Source organism: Acipenser ruthenus, chromosome 44, assembly GCF_902713425.1.
Source record: "Acipenser ruthenus chromosome 44, fAciRut3.2 maternal haplotype, whole genome shotgun sequence".
Lineage (NCBI taxonomy): Eukaryota > Metazoa > Chordata > Actinopteri > Acipenseriformes > Acipenseridae > Acipenser > Acipenser ruthenus.
Window position 1 is genome coordinate 9,678,716 of NC_081232.1, and position 19,570 is coordinate 9,698,285.

The following is a 19,570-nucleotide window of genomic DNA, read 5'->3' on the forward strand; positions in this document are numbered from 1 at the left end:
CGTCACTGTGCATGTCTGTGTGTGTGTCACTGTGCATGTCTGTGTGTGTGTCACTGCGCGTGTGTGTGTCTGTGTCACTGTGCGTGTGTGTGTGTCTGTGTGTGTGTCACTGTGCGTGTGTGTGTCACTGCGTGTGTGTGTGTGTGTGTCAGTGTGCGTGTCTGTGCGTGTGTGTGTCACTGTGTGTGTGTCACTGTGCGTGTGTGTGTCACTGCGTGTGTGTGTGTGTGTGTCAGTGCGCGTGTCTGTGTGCGTGTGTGTGTGTGTCACTGTGTGTGTGTGTGTGTGTGTCAGTGTGCGTGTCTGTGCGTGTGTGTGTCTGTGTGTGTGTCACTGTGCGTGTGTGTGTCACTGCGTGTGTGTGTGTGTGTGTCAGTGCGCGTGTCTGTGCGTGTGTGTGTCTGTGTGTGTGTCACTGTGCGTGTGTGTGTCACTGCGTGTGTGTGTGTGTGTCAGTGTGCGTGTCTGTGTGCGTGTGTGTGTGTGTGTGTGTGTGTGTGTGTGTCAGTGTGTGTGCTCACACCACAGCGAAATAAAAATAAGAAAATACATCAATTGGAAAAGGAATATGTTATAAAACAGTTTAATATTATAGACATCTTTCTTTGCGCCGTTGGTACGAGTCGTGGGTCCAGTTTCGTTTGTTTCTCACGCGAGGCTTCATGCTTCAACCAAATGGTATTCTAGATTTTTTAGTGGATATTTTAGGGGACGGTCCACCACCGCGGTAAAGTTAGCTTGACGTTTGATATTCGACTCGCGCTAACCCGACATGAATGAAAATGGCTGGATCTCCTCAACCACAGCAGCTAGCGTTTTCAAAACAACTCTGACTTAAAGAATACCAGTTGTGAATTGTTTCACAGCTTCTGTTTTACATGTGAATCCTAAGAATAATTTGTGAAAAACAATAACATATTGCGTATGCGCGCACACACGTAGCCTGACATGCGCATAATGGCTTGAGCACTGTGGTTGGGGAGCTCCAGCCGTTTTTAGCGTGAGTCGAATATCAAATGAATATCGAACGTCAAGCTAACTTTACCGCGGTGGCACCACCCTGGCCTCTGCGTGGCATTGCCACTATTCAGATTTCCTGTTTCTTTTCCAGGTATAGAGGAATCGTTTTCTTTCGATCCTGTAGGCGCGTCAACTCCAGACACTACCCCTGAGGCGGATGTGGAGGTTCCAGTACCAGTACCAGTGCAGAAAAACAAAAAAAGAAAGAGGAACAGACGACTCTGCTACAAATCCAAATACTCAAACACTGGAAAACGCTGTAAACTAAAAAAGCGTGGGAAACGTTTGTTGGATGAAAACACGGAGAGCAGTGAAGGGAGCGAACACCACGAAATACAGCAATCCTCTGACGAAAGTATCATGAAAGGTAAATGCTATTGAGTTCAAAATAATATTTGAAAAGTCGATTCTCTACTGAACGGTACCGCAGGTGCAGTAAATTGAAGAATAATCTGATTAACACGTTTCTTTTTTCCCTCGTTTATTTAATATATAAACTGACAAACTGCTGGTTAAGGACAGAATACCAAATGGTAATTATTAAAACTTTTAATTACAAGTCTTTGGGTGCACAGAATCAAAAGAACGGAGCATGCGAATGGAGTCGAGGCTGTGTGGTCCAGTGGTTAAAGGGCTTGTAACCAGGAGGTCCCCGGTTCAAATCCCACCTCAGCCACTGACTCACTGTGTGACCCTGAGCAAGTCACTTCACCTCCTTGTGCTCCGTCTTTCGGGTGAGACGTAGTTGTAAGTGACTCTGCAGCTGATGCATAGCTCACACACCCTAGTCTCTGTAAGTCGCCCTGGATAAAGCCGTCTGCTAGATAAATAAAATAAAGTGGAGTGCTCATAAACGCATCCTCCCTCTTTCAAACCGCTCGCTCCATGGCTTTTATTAATGATTTAGATTCTGGTATAGTAAGCAAGCTTGTTAAATTTACAGACGACACAAAAATAGGAGGAGTGGCAAACACTGTTGCAGCAGCGAAGGTCATTCAAAATGATCTAGACAGCATTCAGAACTGGGCAGACACATGGCAAATGAAATTTAATAGAGAAAAGTGTAAGGTACTGCATGCAGGGATCTCGCTATCCCACACGCTCCTAGCAAAATGGTCCCGCTCCGCTAGTGCACAGCTCCGCTCACATATCTGATTTGGAAATCAAAATAAATAGCCTGTTTACTTCCCAAATCCCATCTCAGTATAATCATGTGTGCCATTTAACATGTTTACAATATCAAAAACATTAACCTTGGGCTCCCGAGTGGCGCATCCAGTAAAGGCGCTCCGCGTGGAGTGCAGGATGCGCCCTATAGTCTGGAGATCGCAGGTTCGAATGTCATTGCCGACCGTGTCCGTCAGGTTCTAGGGGCCGGCGCACAATTGCCTCAGCGCCGCCCGGGTCGGGAGGGTTTAGGTCGTCAGGGCAATCCACGGTTCACCGCGCACCAGCGACCCCCTGTGGCTGACAGGGCGCCTGCGGGTCCACAGTGAAGCCATTCAGATCTGTGTTGTCCTCCAGGACTATAGGTCTGGTGGCTTCGCTTGTGGATCCGCAGTGCGAAAAACAACGCCTTGCCGTTTCAGAGAACGCGTGTTTCAGCCTCTGTTTCCTGAGTCGCCAGGGGGGTTGCAGCGGTGAACTGGGATAAAAATAATAATTGGGCATTCCAAATTGGGGAGAAAACCGGGGTATAAAAACACTGGTGTTTAAATAAAAAAAAAAAAAAAAAAAAAAAAAAAAATTTAACCTCAAGTTGAAACTTTAACCGCCAAAGTATGAGCATTGTGCTTTGTATGTAAGTTTACCAGAGCATTTATAATTCTAAATAATGCAGAGAGATTGTACTTCACTGATTAGTATTTATTGCATTCTCTCAAACCAAATCAGAGTTATCAAAGGAAAATCTAAAATGACTCTCTGAAAATGTCTCAAGAAAGCAAGCTGTCTCTTGGAAAAGCCACAGAAACATTTAACTGTGTAACAGGAAGAGGAAACCACATGGTGTGTGGCTTCATAGCATTGTGGGAAATGGAGTCCTGAAGAAAAAGCCATCTTGTCTTTTCTTTACAACCTTGAATGGAGAGGACTAGACTTCAGATCTCAAGTTTCTAAATTGAAACATTTTATCCCCGATGAGAAAACAATATACAGTAATTCTTCATTGCGAGACTGTTTCAACTTTTTTCGCATGTAAGGACTGGTAACTAAAATAATTTATGAGTTTCCATGGTGCATAAATTGATTGTATGATTAATTCTGTTTCAATTGAGTATGATATAATGATATTAACCTGTAATGAATTATTACAATCTACTTTCAAATTTTTGTTTTAACTTTTCAAATAAAAGGTATTACTTTAACAAGATTTGTCGTTTTTGTTTTTTGTATGTTTTATAGTAAACTGATTTGAATAACACTGACCTCCGCATCAGACGCGTACTGTTAAGGGGTGCGCTCTCCCATCGAATCATTAATGATGACTCTTTTTTTTTCTTTTTTTTTTAAGGAATATTACTTGCAGTTAACACTTTGAGCAAACTAAAGGTCCAGATCACTTCCGACACACTCGGAGAGCTTCTGCAGTTTGCCAAGAGCGTGAGAGGCGAGGGTTTAAACTCCATTGAGATGTTTGAAGACAAACACATTGAGCAAGTCCTTCTCTCCCTCAGTGGGGTCATCAAAGAAGAAATCCAGGAAGCGGTCAGGTTGAGTCCAGTGTTTTCTGTCCAGGCTTACAAAGAAATAATTGGTGGAAGACAATGGGTGATTTTGTACGTTAGCTACTTAAAGGTCAGTAAAAAGGTGTAGCTGTTCACTGCATCTACTCTCCATCCAGGCTTGGGGGGTCCAGAGGTTAAAGAAAAGGGGTCTTGATACCAGGAGGTTCAAATCCCGGCTCAGCCACTGACTCCCTCTGTGTGTGTGTGTGCGTGCGTGCGTGCGTGCGACCCTGAGCAAGTCACTTCACCTCCTTGTGCTCCGTCCTTCGGATGAGACGTCAAACAAACAAGCTCCTATTGGAAGTGACTCTGCAGCAGCAGCAGCAGCAGCAGTTGTTGATGATGCAGAGTTCACCCTCCTAGTCTCTGGAAGTCGCTTTGGATAAGTGTCTCCTAAATGACTAATTACTACTACCAATAATAATAATAATAATTAGCAGTCCCCCCCCCCCAAAAAAAAAAATCAAATGCATGAATTTTTTTTTCTTTCAACAGGACGGGCAAGTGAAGACTAGTTTTCTATCCATTTGCTCATTTGAAGATGCTTGCAGCATTAAGAATTTTATTGATCAAATACTACAGGAGAAAGGGTTCGAATATCATGAGAAACTTGCAGGTACAAAATCATTTCTACAAAATATTTATATAAAAAAAGAATGTATATATTATTATTTTGTTTATTTATTTATTAGCAGAGACCCTTACCCAGGGCGACTTACAGTCGTTACAAAATATCACAGTACAAAGTATCACATTGTAAAATAGCACATTGTAAAATTGTCCAAGTGAAGTATCTGGAAAAACTCCAAAGCGCTGGGTGTGGAATTCAATATGTTAACAAGGGAACATTATTCAGCAGCTTTCATTGGACTCTATGAAGCTGAGGGAGTTCATTCTATATAGAGGGGGTGGAATTCAATATGTTAACAAGGGAACATTATTCAGCAGCTTTCATTGGACTCTATGAAGCTGAGGGAGTTCATTCTATATAGAGGGGGTGGAATTCAATATGTTAACAAGGGAACATTATTCAGCAGCTTTCATTGGACTCTATGAAGCTGAGTGAGTTCATTCTATATAGAGGGGGTGTAATTCAATATGTTAACAAGGGAACATTATTCAGCAGCTTTCATTGGACTCTATGAAGCTGAGGGAGTTCATTCTATATAGAGGGGGTGGAATTCAATATGTTAACAAGGGAACATTATTCAGCAGCTTTCATTGGACTCTATGAAGCTGAGTGAGTTCATTCTATATAGAGGGGGTGTAATTCAATATGTTAACAAGGGAACATTATTCAGCAGCTTTCATTGGACTCTATGAAGCTGAGGGAGTTCATTCTATATAGAGGGGGTGTAATTCAATATGTTAACAAGGGAACATTATTCAGCAGGTTTACATTCGTCTTTATATAGCGAAATTAGTTCATTCTATATAAGGGGGGGTGCTAAACTTTTGGCTGGAGCTATACCTATATACGGGGAAGCAGATCAGTGTTGCACAGCACTAATATGCTTCCCCTCCTTGCTTCAGAAAACCAAACTTGAGGAGTCTTTTCAGAAGCAGTGCTTTCTGGAGTAGTTTGTACACACTGCACATAATGAAGCCACAACACAGTGATACAGAACGCACGCTCAACATAAAATAGTAAGGGGTCTGTGGGGAAAAAAGACATTTTGAAGCAATGTACTCTTTCAAGAAAATGGACATCATATCATAATGTAACCCTTTTACGCTCCTTTCAGTAAGCATATTGGAAAGGTGCACCCAGTCGGTATGTTATCAACCAGTGAATGGACGTTATCAGTATTTATCAGTCCGATTTTAATGAGGCAGTAGGTACCTGCCGAGTCTACCAGCAGGTTTAGCAGGTCAATATCAGCCTTTGGTTACAACCTGATCTCACAGCAAAAAAAATGTGATGTTTTCAAAACATATATTCCATTTATTTGTGATTTAGAACACCCAATTTGTTTGCTTTTAAACCAATTAAATTGTTGCAAAAACGGACTATTCTTTAGTCTCCATGTATTTTAATTCAGTGCATGGTCTTGTTGTACTAGTGCTCAAATACACACTGCCATGAATTCTTTATATATTCACACTAAACCTCAGCCAATAGGCAGGTGCGGGACGTTGAAAAGAATTGTGGGATATGTGGGATAGAAGTTAAGGTATATTTCAAAGATTTAAAACGTCCTTTCCCATAATTCTTGGTTGTTCTAAATCACAAATAAATAATCTGTATGTTTTGAAAAGATCACAATTAAGTGTTTGCCGAGAGATCAGGTTAAAAAGGCTGATATTGACCTGCTAAACCTGCTGGTAGACTCGGCAGGTACCTCCTGCCTCATTAAAATCGGACTGATAAATACTGATAACGTCCATTCAATGGTTGATAACATACCTATCCGGTGCACGAATGGAGTTTTGTGTCGCGTAGATATATGTGAGATGTGCTTTTATTTATGTTTCATCCAGCTTTTCAGAGTGACGGTGAGCCTGTCATGTGTCGTGTAGCAGAACTTCTGAAACAAGATTGCCCATGTTTGATTTCTCATCATTGTGGCTACCGCTATGCTATTCTCCCTGCCTTCTATGCATGCGAAACAATGAAACCCATGGAGAAATTCAAGGAGACAGTGAGCCAGATCTTTACATTCTATTCCACCAGTAATGGGAGGTTTTCCAATATACTGGGAATCAAGGTAAGAAAGGTTATGGCTGCAGTGTTTCCCCAAATATGTTCCCCTTTCCAACCAGTAATCTGGGAATTTAAGGACGATCTGTCTTCTTTTTTTTTGTCTCCATTGACATGAGGACAAAGGTTTTGCACAGGTCCTTCATTCCCCGAGTATACCCATCGCCGTGTAATATGTTGTTGCTTCCTTCCAGTACATGATTATTCCACAATTTAGCTGTTTTTCCAGGGATGCTTTTAAATATAGAGGAACATTTATTATTAACGCTAGAGGGAATGATCAATTTTGAATGTGATCATTTCTCTGCTTGAATAAATATTCTGCTTAATCGTGAAATATCTTGACATACCTATTTTCAGACAGTGAAATCAAAAAAAATTAAAAATTAAAAAAAAAACACAACCCTATGTCTTGCCATTTTTTTTCTAAAACAGAACATTGTTGATTCTCCGACCCTCAAAGTGAAGGATCCAAAGGACATCCAGTGGCTTTTCCATTGTCGAGCAATCCCTACCCTGGTCAAGGAATTGCCTAAAGTAGCGGAGCACATTCCAGATTATGTAAAATCATTCCAGTTTTGTGCCATTCTTCTGATGCTTGATAGTGTCTTCGCAAACCTAAAAAAAATTCAAAAATCATTCGAGGTGAGCATAAGAGGAACACGATAGTAACCTTCATAAAAAAAACCAGAAACTGAACTTTGAGGAGTCTTTTCAGAAGCAGTGCTTTCTGGAGTAGTTCGTACACACTGCAGATAATGAAGCCACAACACAGTGATACAGAACGCACGCAATATGAAAGTGTTGGCTACAGCTTTGGACAAAAGTTTTGCATCACCTAGAATTTTAGGATTGAGACATAATTTAAAAAAAAAAAAAAACTACTACAACACAATTTAGATCTCTTATTTAATATCATGTAATCTTGTTATAAGTTCCAATTAGGAGTCATTCGAGTCTCAATTATACTTTTATTGATGATAATCATTGACAATGACAAAATCAATGTTTCAATTATATCTTTTTTTTTTCCCCCCAGAAGGCAGATGTTAGTTTCAGTAACAGTGTCAATATCATCAATCTTGTGATTGATAAACTGCACCCGGACAATACGTTTTCAATGCTGAATGAATACTTTGCTGAGCAATGGAAGGATCTGGAGATAACGCACACTGAAGAACAGTGGGACCTGTTCATGCAGCAGGCAAGATTTTTTCTGTTTGAAATGTTTAAAACGGTCAATTGAAATGGCACCATATTTTACTAAACACTGAAGCAAAAATGTACAATATTAGCGATCTAACATTCCACAGCCGACCATAGACGGGAGCTCCCAGGGGGCGGCGCTCAATTGGCAGAGCGCCCCCTGGGGGGGAGGGAGGGTTTAGGTCAGCCAGGGTGTCCTCGGCTCACCAGCGCCCCCTGTGGTCTGGCCGGGCGCCTGCAGGCTTGCCAGTAAGCTGCCCGGAGCTGCGTTGTCCTCCGACGCTGTAGCTCTTAGGCGGCTGCACGGTGAGTCTGCAGCGTGTAAAGAAGCGGACGGCTGACGGCACACGCTTCAGAGGACAGCGTGGGTTCATCTTCACACCTCCTGAGTCGCCCCCCCCCCCCCCCCCCTGCTGTGGGGGGGCTGGTTTTCATTCCACCTGAGCTCTCGATTACTGAACTAGACCCTTCATTGAACTAATCATGTGCTGTATTTTTTACTTGTTCTCAGCTCATAAACAGTTGCAGATTTCAACATTTTACAACTTGAAATCGGTGACTTTTTAGGAGCTGAGAACAATTTAAAAATGTACAATTAAGCAAATGATCCGTTCAGAGGAGGGTCTAGTTCAGTAATCGAGAGCTCAGTTGGAATGAAAACCAGCAGCCACACAGCCGGGGGTCCCCCCCCAGGACCTGGGATGGGAAGTGCTGATTTAGAAGACAAATCTCAAACTCCAGAGCACTAGAGCAGACATTTTTTAAAAGAGCTTTGAAACACACTGTAAGGTTATAAGTGTAAAAAGTTGCCTGGATGTGAAAGATGAAATAAAAAATGACAGGTATGTTATTTAAACAGTTGCAGGGATGCGTGACGCTAGATTTTTCAGAACGCTGCTACTTCCTAATTTTATTGCATCTTGGTTCATTGCAAAACACTGTCATTGTGAAATAATGTTAAAATCGAAAAGATTAGTTAAAGATGACTAGAAACCCTAAACCTACTTTTTCATTATATAATCTATATATATATAAAATGTGTAATTCCAGATTTACCAGCCCTTCATTCAGAAGTTGAAAGACCAACTAAAGGCTCAGTTTCCAGACACTTCTGTTCTGTCTGCTCTGACTATCCTTGATGCACCAGCTGATGAAGACCCAGACCACTGTATGAACAATGATGACGATGAACACATCTCGGTACTGTACAGTTTTTTCTTTTTTTTTTGTAACTGTTAATCTCAAAAACAGACACCTCCCCTAGAATCGTATACTTAGCAAGTTTCACTATAATCGTATAAGTGGTTTCTCCAGATATATGGGAAAAAAATGTTTACGGTTTTATATATATAAATATACATACAGTGCCTTGCAAAAGTCTTCACACCCTTGAACATTTTTCACATTCTGCTGCCTAAAAAATACAATTCAAAATGCATTAAAGTAGGAGTTTGTTTCACGGATCTACACAGCATCATCTACACTTTCAACGTGAAAGAACAATTATAGAAATATTCAAAAAGTAATTAAAAATTCAGCAATTGAGCAGCTGAAATCGCTCCCTATCCAGCGTCCAATCAACTGTCTCACTAATTAGGTGATTAAGCGCATCTGCTTCAGTCCTAGTCACTCAAGCGTGTCATGGTCAAGGATGAAAAGAAACCAAAAACATTTCGTCAATGTCCATCATTTATATACCTTATATTTTTCAAAAATAAATGTGTTATAGTGATAAGTTTTTTTCGATGCTTGGTGTGTGTGCGTGTGCGCGTGCGCGTGCGTGTGTGTGTGTGTGTGTATATATATATTGTGACAAAGTTAGTCCTTCTTTGCGTACTTTGTTCACAAGTATGAGCGGGGACAACACAATAGACACAACAAGTGTAAGTTTATTTTAAACAGGATGTTACCTGCGTGTTTATTTTCAAGGGAAGTCCAATAATCAGAGTTGTAATGTTAATCCAGAGTGTGCCAACAATCAGGTAGTCATCCAAAATAGGGTCAAGAAAGCCAACAGGGTTATCCAAACAGTCCAGGGTCATACACAATATAGCAATCCAGAAATCAATAGAACACACAGAAATCTTCTCAACACACAGCACCAAACTCCTTCTACTCCCCTCTCGCTATGGTGCTGTCAGTTTGCTCCTTTTATAGGGCTGGTCATTACCCTTGATCACCTGCAGGTGTGCTGACATACCTTAATTACCTGGTAAGGATCCTGGGTAGTGTAGTTTGTGGTGGGCGACCATTTTGGAAACTGTAGTCCTATTGGGACCTCCATTTTGTGAACGGACAAAGTCCTAACAAAATCTCTGCCCTCACATATCTCCCATTCAGGACCATGCCCTGAGGTTTATCACATATCCTCCCCCCCAGCATCGACCCCACGGGTCGAGCGACAGCAGCAAAAAAAGAATGGACACGGGATAATCCATCTGCATTTCCCATGTCTTTCCCTGCCCTATGTTTGAGTGTAAAAGTGTAAGGCTGCAAACTCAAAAACCACCTCATCACCCTGGCATTTTTGTCCTTGGACCTGTGCATCCAGGTAAGGGGGGCATGGTCACTGATTAGGGTAAATTGACGGCCTAGCAAGTAATACCGTAAGCTCTCCAAAGCCCATTTGACCGCTAGGCATTCTTTTTCAACAATTGCGTAGTTCTTTTCGCGGGGTTCCAGCTTCCGGCTTAAGAAGAGAACGGGATGTTCAACCCCCTCTATCTCCTGAGACAGTACGGCCCCTAGCCCCACCTCAGAGGCGTCTGTCTGTAATATAAACTCTTTTCCAAAATCAGGGACAACCAAGACTGGATCACTACACAGGGCTTCCTTGAGGCTACTGAAGGCCTGTTCTGCCTTGTCATCCCACTTAACCATATTGGGTCCCTTGGCCCTAGTCATTTCAGTAAGTGGAGTTGCTATTGTGGCAAAATTTGGTATGAACCTGCGGTAATACCCTGTAATACCCAGGAATGCCCTCACCTGCTTCTTGTTGACAGGTTTGGGCCAACCCTTTATAGCTTCCACCTTTGTTATCAGGGGTCTGACTATTCCCCTCCCTACCTTATACCCCAGGTATTTGGCCTCTTCTAGACCTATACTGCTTTTGGTTGGGTTAACTGTCAGCCCGGCCTTTTTAATGGCGTCAAGTACGGCCTGGACTCGAGGCAAGTGTGACTCCCAGTCCGGACTGTGAATTACCACGTCGTCCAGGTAGGCTGCCGCATATGCCCGATGGGACCGCAATATCCGGTCCATAAGTCGTTGAAAGGTGGCCGGGGCGCCATGTAGGCCAAATGGTAATACAGTATATTGGAACAGCCCGTCAGGGGTCGCAAAAGCTGTTCTTTCTTTAGCTCTAGTAGTTAGGGGGACTTGCCAATATCCTTTTGTAAGGTCAAGGGTGGTGATGTAACGGGCTTTCCCTATCTGATCTAATAGTTCATCTACTCTTGGCATAGGGTAAGCATCAAACTTTGAGATCTCATTTAATTTCCTGAAATCGTTACAGAACCGCCACGAGCCATCCGGTTTGGGAACCAAAACTATAGGGCTTGACCACTCACTGGTGGACTCCTCAATAACCCCTAATTCCAACATTTTCTTTACTTCTGCCCTTATGGCTTCCCTACGAGCTTCGGGGACCCGATACGGTCTCATATTCACTTTCTTCCCTGGTGTCGTGATAATGTCATGCGCTACCACCTGTGTCCTACCTGGTATCCCTGAAAACACCCTCTTATTTTTTCCCACAAAACCTTTCACCTCGTGTGCCTGTTCTGGGGAAAGTGTAGGTGCTATGTTGATTTCAGGTGTTCCTACCGGTGGGATGGGATACGTTTCGATCGCCATCAAAACATCTCTGTCTCTCCAAGCTTTTAATAAGTTGACATGATATATCTGTTCAAGCCGCCTTCGGCCTGGCTGTCGGACTTTATAGTTCACTTCCCCTACCCTTTCTATCACCTCATATGGTCCCTTCCATGTGGCTAGCAATTTACACTCAACAGTCGGGACTAAAACCAACACCCGATCCCCGGGTTGAAACACCCGTAGTGTGGCCTGTCGGTTATAGGTAAAACGCTGGTGCTCCTGTGCCTGTCTCAAGTGTTCTCTCACGATTGGGGTGACGGCTGCTATCCTATCATGCATGTTAGTGATGTGCTCGATCACACTATGATAGGGTGTGGACTCATGTTCCCAGGTTTCCCGTGCTATGTCTAATATCCCCCGTGGGTGCCTCCCGTACACTAGCTCAAAGGGTGAAAATCCCAGTGATGACTGTGGAACCTCACGTATGGCAAACATCAAATATGGTAACATGAAGTCCCAATTCTTCCCATCCTTATCAATCACCTTACGTAGCATAGATTTCAAGGTTCTGTTAAATCTCTCCACTAGGCCATCTGTCTGTGGATGATGCACTGAAGTACGTAGCTGTTTTATGTTAAGGAGCTTACAAAGGTCCGCCATAACCCGTGACATAAATGGGGTGCCCTGGTCTGTAAGGATTTCTTTTGGGATGCCCACCCGACTAAACATGAGCATAAGCTCCTTTGCTATGCCTTTAGAGGCCATGGTACGCAACGGGATGGCTTCAGGGTATCGAGTGGCATAATCCAAAATAACCAGAATGTACTGGTGCCCTCTGGAGGATTTCGGTAATGGTCCCACTAAATCCATTGCTATCCGGTCAAATGGTGTTTCTATTATGGGAAGAGGAACTAGGGGACTACGAAATGCCGGTTTAGGGGCAGTCTGTTGGCATTCTGGGCATGAATTACAATGCTGGGACACATCTCCATAAACACCTGGCCAAAAAAACCTTCTTAATACTCTCTCCCGAGTTTTTTCCATCCCCAGGTGACCCCCTAATATATGTCCATGGGCCAAATCAAGTACTGTCTTTTTGAAACCAGCAGGTACCAGCAATTGTTCAATTATTTCTAATCCTATTTTATCCACTCTATACAACAAATTATTCTTCATCATAAAGTAGGGATAACTGGTAGGCATGTTTTCTGTATGTATGGGGGTCCCATTAATTACCTTCACATTTTCTTTTGCATGATATAGGTTAAGATCCTGTGCTTGCGCCGTCCCAAAGTTAATGGACGATACTTCCAAGTCAGGAAAATCAATGTCCTCAACTACTGGGTGGACTGACAAGGGGTTAATGCCTTCCCTACTAGTGCTGGTACTGGGTTCTTCCTGATTGACACCCGTACCTGGGTCACTACTGGTACTAGGCCCAGGGGCGTTAAGCTCCTCCTTATCATTATTGTCTCCTACTAAAACCTTTACACGTGGCTCATCAAAGTCCACACCATTTTTTCCCTTAGGTTGTGGGATTGAGGCTGCCTGCTTTTGGCTCTGAGGGTTAAAACCTCCCTCTAGAATTGTGGTGGGCGGTTCCAATGTGCCCTTGTTTGGCCCCAATTTTGTGAAATTAGGAAAATATCGCCCCAGTATTACATCATATGGCATGGAGGGTACAACGCCAACCTGATAATCAAGAGACCCTGCATCTGTCTGAATATGTACTAATGCGGTGGGGTATTGGCGTGTGTCACCATGTATACATGTAATACTGACACCCTGATCTTTATCCAATTTTTGGGTCTGCACCACATTTTCGGCAACCAGTGTAATCATGCTTCCGGAATCGAGCAAAGCTGTCACCTCTCTCCCATCAACCTTCACAGTACACATATGTTCATGATTGGGATTTTTTCTCTCAGAAACAGCAGTTACAACAGGACAGGAATACAAGACAGTGTCTGCTTCATTCTCATTACCCATATTGCATTGCATGGGCTCTTCTTTAAGAGGACAGTGTGCAGCAATATGTCCAACATTGTTACAATTATAACAAATAGTAGGTCGGGGCCATGACCCTCTATACACCGGCCCTTTACTGTCAACTTTTGCCAGTGTCCTTGTTTCTACCCCCAAGTCTTGTACTGTCTTTACAGCGCTCCGCTGTTCATCTTCCCCCAAGTTCCTAGGAACAGACTTACCCTGTCCGCTGGTTCGCCAGGGCCTGGGGAACGTATGTCTGTCATCCTGCCACTGCTCACCGGACTCTGCTGTGTAATATCGCTCAACCAGACCGACCAGGTTGTCAGCAGAAAGAGCTTCATTCTGCCTGACCCAGCGACGAACATCCCTGGGCAGACATCGCTGGTAGTGGTCTAGGACGACGGCCTCAACGATCTCAGCTGATGAGTGGGCCTCAGGCTGTAGCCATTTTCGAGCCAAATGGATGAGGTCAAACATCTGGGTTCTGGGGGGTTGTCCGGGTTGATAGGACCATTTATGGAACCGGTGAGCCCTCACTGCATTGGTCACTCCAAGCCGCAACATTATTTCTGTTTTCAGTTTGTCATAATTTTTTGAGTCTTCGACCTCCAGATCGAAGTAGGCTTTCTGTGCATCTCCGGCAAGATAAGGTGCGATGAACCCTGCCCATTGGTCTTTTGGCCACCCTTCTCTCTCAGCCGTTCTCTCAAACGTGGTGAGATACGCCTCTACGTCATCCTGCGGAGTCATCTTTTGCAGATAGTGGTTTGTGCGTATCTGTTGTGCTACAGGCTGGGGTTTTGGTCCAATCCTGGAGGCGAGCTCCTGGATGCTTGTTTTCAACTCTTTAGCTACTTTTTCTTGCTCCTCCCGCAGCAACTGGTTTGTGGTGTGCTGGATCTGTAGCGCCTCCTGATGCATCCGCATGGCATCTTGATGCGCCGTCTGCTGGACCCTGGTTGCCTTCTGCTGGGCTGTAACAGCTTGCATCAGTGCCTGTACAACTGTCTCCATTTTGCTTTCACAGAGTCTCAGTTGCTCTTTTCAATTTTGTATTTGTGTTGTCAAATGTAGTAGAGTGCCCGCATTCTCCACCAAATGTGACAAAGTTAGTCCTTCTTTGCGTACTTTGTTCACAAGTATGAGCGGGGACAACACAATAGACACAACAAGTGTAAGTTTATTTTAAACAGGATGTTACCTGCGTGTTTATTTTCAAGGGAAGTCCAATAATCAGAGTTGTAATGTTAATCCAGAGTGTGCCAACAATCAGGTAGTCATCCAAAATAGGGTCAAGAAAGCCAACAGGGTTATCCAAACAGTCCAGGGTCATACACAATATAGCAATCCAGAAATCAATAGAACACACAGAAATCTTCTCAACACACAGCACCAAACTCCTTCTACTCCCCTCTCGCTATGGTGCTGTCAGTTTGCTCCTTTTATAGGGCTGGTCATTACCCTTGATCACCTGCAGGTGTGCTGACATACCTTAATTACCTGGTAAGGATCCTGGGTAGTGTAGTTTGTGGTGGGCGACCATTTTGGAAACTGTAGTCCTATTGGGACCTCCATTTTGTGAACGGACAAAGTCCTAACAAAATCTCTGCCCTCACATATCTCCCATTCAGGACCATGCCCTGAGGTTTATCACAATATATATAAATATATATACACTGTATATATGAGTTACATCAATAGAGAACGAGAGAGAACACACACAATAGGACAGTGGTAAGAAATGAAATGGTTGGAAATGGAGATACAGTAATCCTTTCTTCATGTGCTTTAAGGTCCTGACAAAACAATTCAGGCTCAGTGAAACGAAACTGAGATGCGAATTGGGTAGCAATTGGAGAGAGCTGGTTAACTGTGACTCTGGGAAGAAAAGCTTCATGTCTAAAATTGAAAGCCTATCTACAGACCAAAGAGACGCACTGCCAATACTCAGCAGGCTTGCTTCAATTGCATGGCTCTTGTCTGAAGCGGCTGGTTAGTATATCTGTATATTATGCTCTTCATTATAAACAAGGGATCACAAAAAGAAAAGGTTTAAACGTGCTAAAAAAAACTCCATCAATCTAAGCTGTTTGTTTAGTTTTTTAGGTTTCAAATGTGCAGTTTTGAAAGAAACACATTTTATAACATGATGCCTGGTACTGCAGTACGTTCAAGAAATATGTTTGCATGCTGTGCTTTCAGATAGTGTTGCACTTCCTATGTCATCAACAGCGTCTTTCCTGTCATTAATAACTGTTTCAGCCAGAAGACACTTTGTGACATTTTAACCTACAGCTATGACCAAAAGGGTTATATAGATAATTTTGATAGATGGATAGATAGATAGATAGATTGCATTGTGATAACTGCTTATACCTCATAAACTATTTCAGATCGTGACTTCATATATAATGACAGAAATATGTCTTGCTGTAGTTCTATCCATGACAATTCACAAAGCTTTGTTTTTCTGTCTCTCTCTTTTTTTTTTAGATCACAAAACAAAGATGGTTAAACATTTACAATCCTTTATTCAGACAACTTCTGAGCAGAGAAACAACCTGGACAGTCTCCTAGTGATAGGGCTAGAAGGACCCAATCCAGCTGCTTTTGATTTTCAGAAAGCCTCTAAAAAGTGGAATTTAATGAAGACTCAACAAGACAATCGATCTTTTTGTAGCTAGGAACTTCTGCCAAGCCTATTTGCCTTGTGGTGCACAGTGGATTGCGTTGTGATAACTTCTTATACCTCATAAACTATTTCAGATAGTGACTTCATAATTTCCGTTTAGATACAATCTTACAATGCCCTTCACTGCCTTCACTTTGAACTTGGTTAAATCCCTGATGCTAAACTTTTGGCCATAGCTGTACGTCCAATATACTGTTTATATATCTATATATCTATCTCTATATATATATATATATCTATCTCTATATATATATATATATATATATATATATATATATATATATATATATATATATATATATATCTTTCTCTCTCTCTCTCTCTCTCTCTCTCTCTATATATATATATATATATATATATATAATCTATCTATATCTATCTATATCTGTATATATATATATATATATAGATATATATATAATATGAAATCGCAAATAAAGAAAAAAAATATATAATTTTCATTTTTTAATGAAATTAAATGGGTAGGACAGACCAGTATCATTATATATTATCAAATGATAGATGTTTTCTTTATTTGCGATTTCACTATATATATATATGTATTGTAGCGATGCTGGTTCCCGCAGGAAGGCGCATCACGCAGGGCGAGGCAATCCACACACAAGCGGAGGGGCGGGGATCGAACACGAGACCTCTCCCACTAAAGCATAGCGCCGATACCGCTGTGCAAAAGAGCCGGCTCCCTTTGCAAGAAGCGTATGTCGGGCTTATGTCTTCGTGTGTGATTACGTCACCAGCCCTGCAACTACCTACCCCCGCGCACGCTACACTACAGTCAAACCTGTATTAAGAGACCACTCAAGGGACAGTCTAATAGCAGCCTCTTAACACAGGCGGGCTCTTAAAAAAGGGCTCATAACATGAATTTGTCTCTGACATGCTTTCCTGTAATTATGTATGTCTTACATACACTGTAAAATCCAGCAGATGTAACATGAACAAAAGGAAGCATGTCATTTAATAACATGCATTTAGATCATGCATTTACAAAACAGATTATTTTGTGAAAGTAATGAATGCTTGTCTCGGGTCACGCACAAAATGCTTTGCAAAGTGTGTCTGCCTTTCAGTCACGTGTTGATTCATTGCATCCTGAAACCGAAGCCAGCATGAGATATTTTGCGATTACTGCGCGCAGTGTTTTCATACTCTTACGTATGGCTTGAATTTTTCGGTGTTTATTTTCCCTTTAACGGTTTGCCTTTAAGTCTTCAGCCGCTACATGCTAATTATGAGAACACAAGAAGATTGGAAGATGCCTAGTTCTCAGGCAAGTGCGAGAACGAAATGCAAGGTGACGCAGCATCGGGTTGAAGTGATGTCATTGCCTGCTCTCGTGTTCGAATAATGAAGGTGGTGAAACAGAACCAGCAAGTCAATCAGGACGTCAAGGTAAAAAGAACTGACTTTGTTTTGTAATTAACAGTTTAATTTAAATATTGGGTGCGTTCACGACACTTTTTTACCGGCAAGATTGCAGACGGGAGGCTGCTCCACCAGCTTCATAATTTACAGCATGATCAGAAAAAGTATAGTAGAAACAGTCCCTGCTATAAAGAGATCATATAAACGTATGTTTTGTGATGTGTGACAAACTAATGAGTATTATAACTGGCAGGATTCCCCGCCCTCTCACAAAGGGGTTGTTAGGCAGTACTGTATTTTGATCTGGGACAAAAATAGTTCATATACTTGCACATATGGTCACATATCTCACTTCAACTATTAAAGCTGATTAATTCTCCTTAATTCAAAGTAGCTTATTCCCTGTCCCTGATAGCATTTCATCAATACCCAATTACACCTGCTGAAAATAACAGAGCGGTTTTAGGTTCATTAAAAACCGTTTAGCATGATTTAATTTTACATGTTTAAACCTTTAGTCTTCCTCGGAGCCTCCTCTATAAAATTGCGCGCCTCGTTGCCAGGTCCAGCTACAGTATATATAGCCAGTGCTTAATGTGTAAAGAAAGAGGAGCCGGGGCGCAAGCAATGACGCTAATACCGTCCTGAAGAAGCGCGCATTCAAAATCATAACACGTGTATTTGAAAGAGTATTGCTAGTGTTAGATGATTACAATCACGTGTTCTGCATCATATACAAAGCAGGAGTGCAGCAGAGAAATTAAATAATAAATACAAATAATAAATACAAAAAAGCACGTGTACACGTTTTGTTATGATCTTAGTATGTTTTGATTCTCTATTAATTAAATTATACAAATTGAAAAAGCCCAGAGAGGACCAGATCGTTATTTTTTTTTCTATTGTTTTGGTTTAATATAATATAGCAAGCTAATGTTCCTATTGAAGTAGGCTACCATATATTTTTTTCATTAAAAAGTTGCCGTTGTTCTTTGTTGATATTAATGTTGAGCTTCCATATTTTGTTGTATACTACTCATTTAATCAAACCAAGTAGTGTAAGAAGCTGCTTGTATCGTTCATGACGTTTTTCAAATCATGTAAGCTTATTTGTCTATAAAAAACGAGAATAGAGTTCTAGCCAGTGTCATCTTACTTAAAGGCACTCGAGCTGAAATCGTAAAGTCGGCTAAAAACGTGGCAGCGGGCTGTCTGTCTTTAACGCGCACGCAAGAACTTGCAGACTTGACGCAACTGTGTTGAGAATTTAAAAAGAAAGCGTTTAGTGAGATTTTTAACTAGAGGTACCGGGAATATGACTCTGCACGCCCAGAGAGTATAGCGATGTAGAAACAAACCCAGTCGACGGAAATTCAAACTTCATGAAAAACGTATGGTTTCCTACGTTGCAGGTTCCACTCCCTTCTTTTATATATTTGTATACGTTTTCTTTTAATTATTTAATTACTTCACCTGATTTATTTACATATTACCAAAAGTGTTCCTGCAGGAAGTCCTGTTTTAGAAATCAATATTTAACATGCATTATTATTATTATTTATTTCTTAACAGACGCCCTTATCCAGGGCGACTTACAACTGTTACAAGATATCACATTATTTTTTACATACAATTCCCCATTTATACAGTTGGGTTTTTACTGGAGCAATCTAGGTAAAGTACCTTGCTCAAGGGTACAGCAGCAGTGTCCCCCCACCTGGGATTGAACCCACAACCCTCCGGTCAAGAGTCCAGAGCCCTAACCACTACTCCACACTGCATTACATAATCTAAGCATTACTTCCCTACGCTTTCACACTTTTGTCCATATTTAACCTAACTTTCTGCAGCCAAAGAAATCCATGAATTTTATTGAAAAGAGACATTTGTGACTTTAAAATGCCTATAAATATAATCAATGTTATTAAGAGGAGATTATGATTAAAAGAATAATGTGTAAAAATGTTTCTTGTTGATCCATACTTTGAGGAGCAGTCTTCCTGTTCCTTTGTAAAATGCAAAGCTATGATTGTA

At 41.8% G+C, this 19,570-nt stretch overlaps 1 protein-coding gene across 1 annotated transcript in view; it reads left to right on the forward strand.

Annotated features, from left to right (window-relative positions):
• The window catches only part of LOC117414437 (uncharacterized), a 21,109-nt gene extending 4,778 nt beyond the window's left edge, over positions 1–16,331 (forward strand). Inside the window, exons 2-10 of the mRNA XM_059012505.1 lie at positions 1,112–1,387; positions 3,533–3,816; positions 4,242–4,362; positions 6,228–6,454; positions 6,883–7,092; positions 7,487–7,651; positions 8,704–8,853; positions 15,252–15,450; positions 15,952–16,331. Coding sequence (XP_058868488.1) covers positions 1,112–1,387; positions 3,533–3,816; positions 4,242–4,362; positions 6,228–6,454; positions 6,883–7,092; positions 7,487–7,651; positions 8,704–8,853; positions 15,252–15,450; positions 15,952–16,142 — 1,823 coding nt within the window. The 3' untranslated portion in view covers positions 16,143–16,331. The remainder of the gene's footprint in view (positions 1–1,111; positions 1,388–3,532; positions 3,817–4,241; positions 4,363–6,227; positions 6,455–6,882; positions 7,093–7,486; positions 7,652–8,703; positions 8,854–15,251; positions 15,451–15,951) is intronic.
• Positions 16,332–19,570: the final 3,239 nt, after the last annotated feature.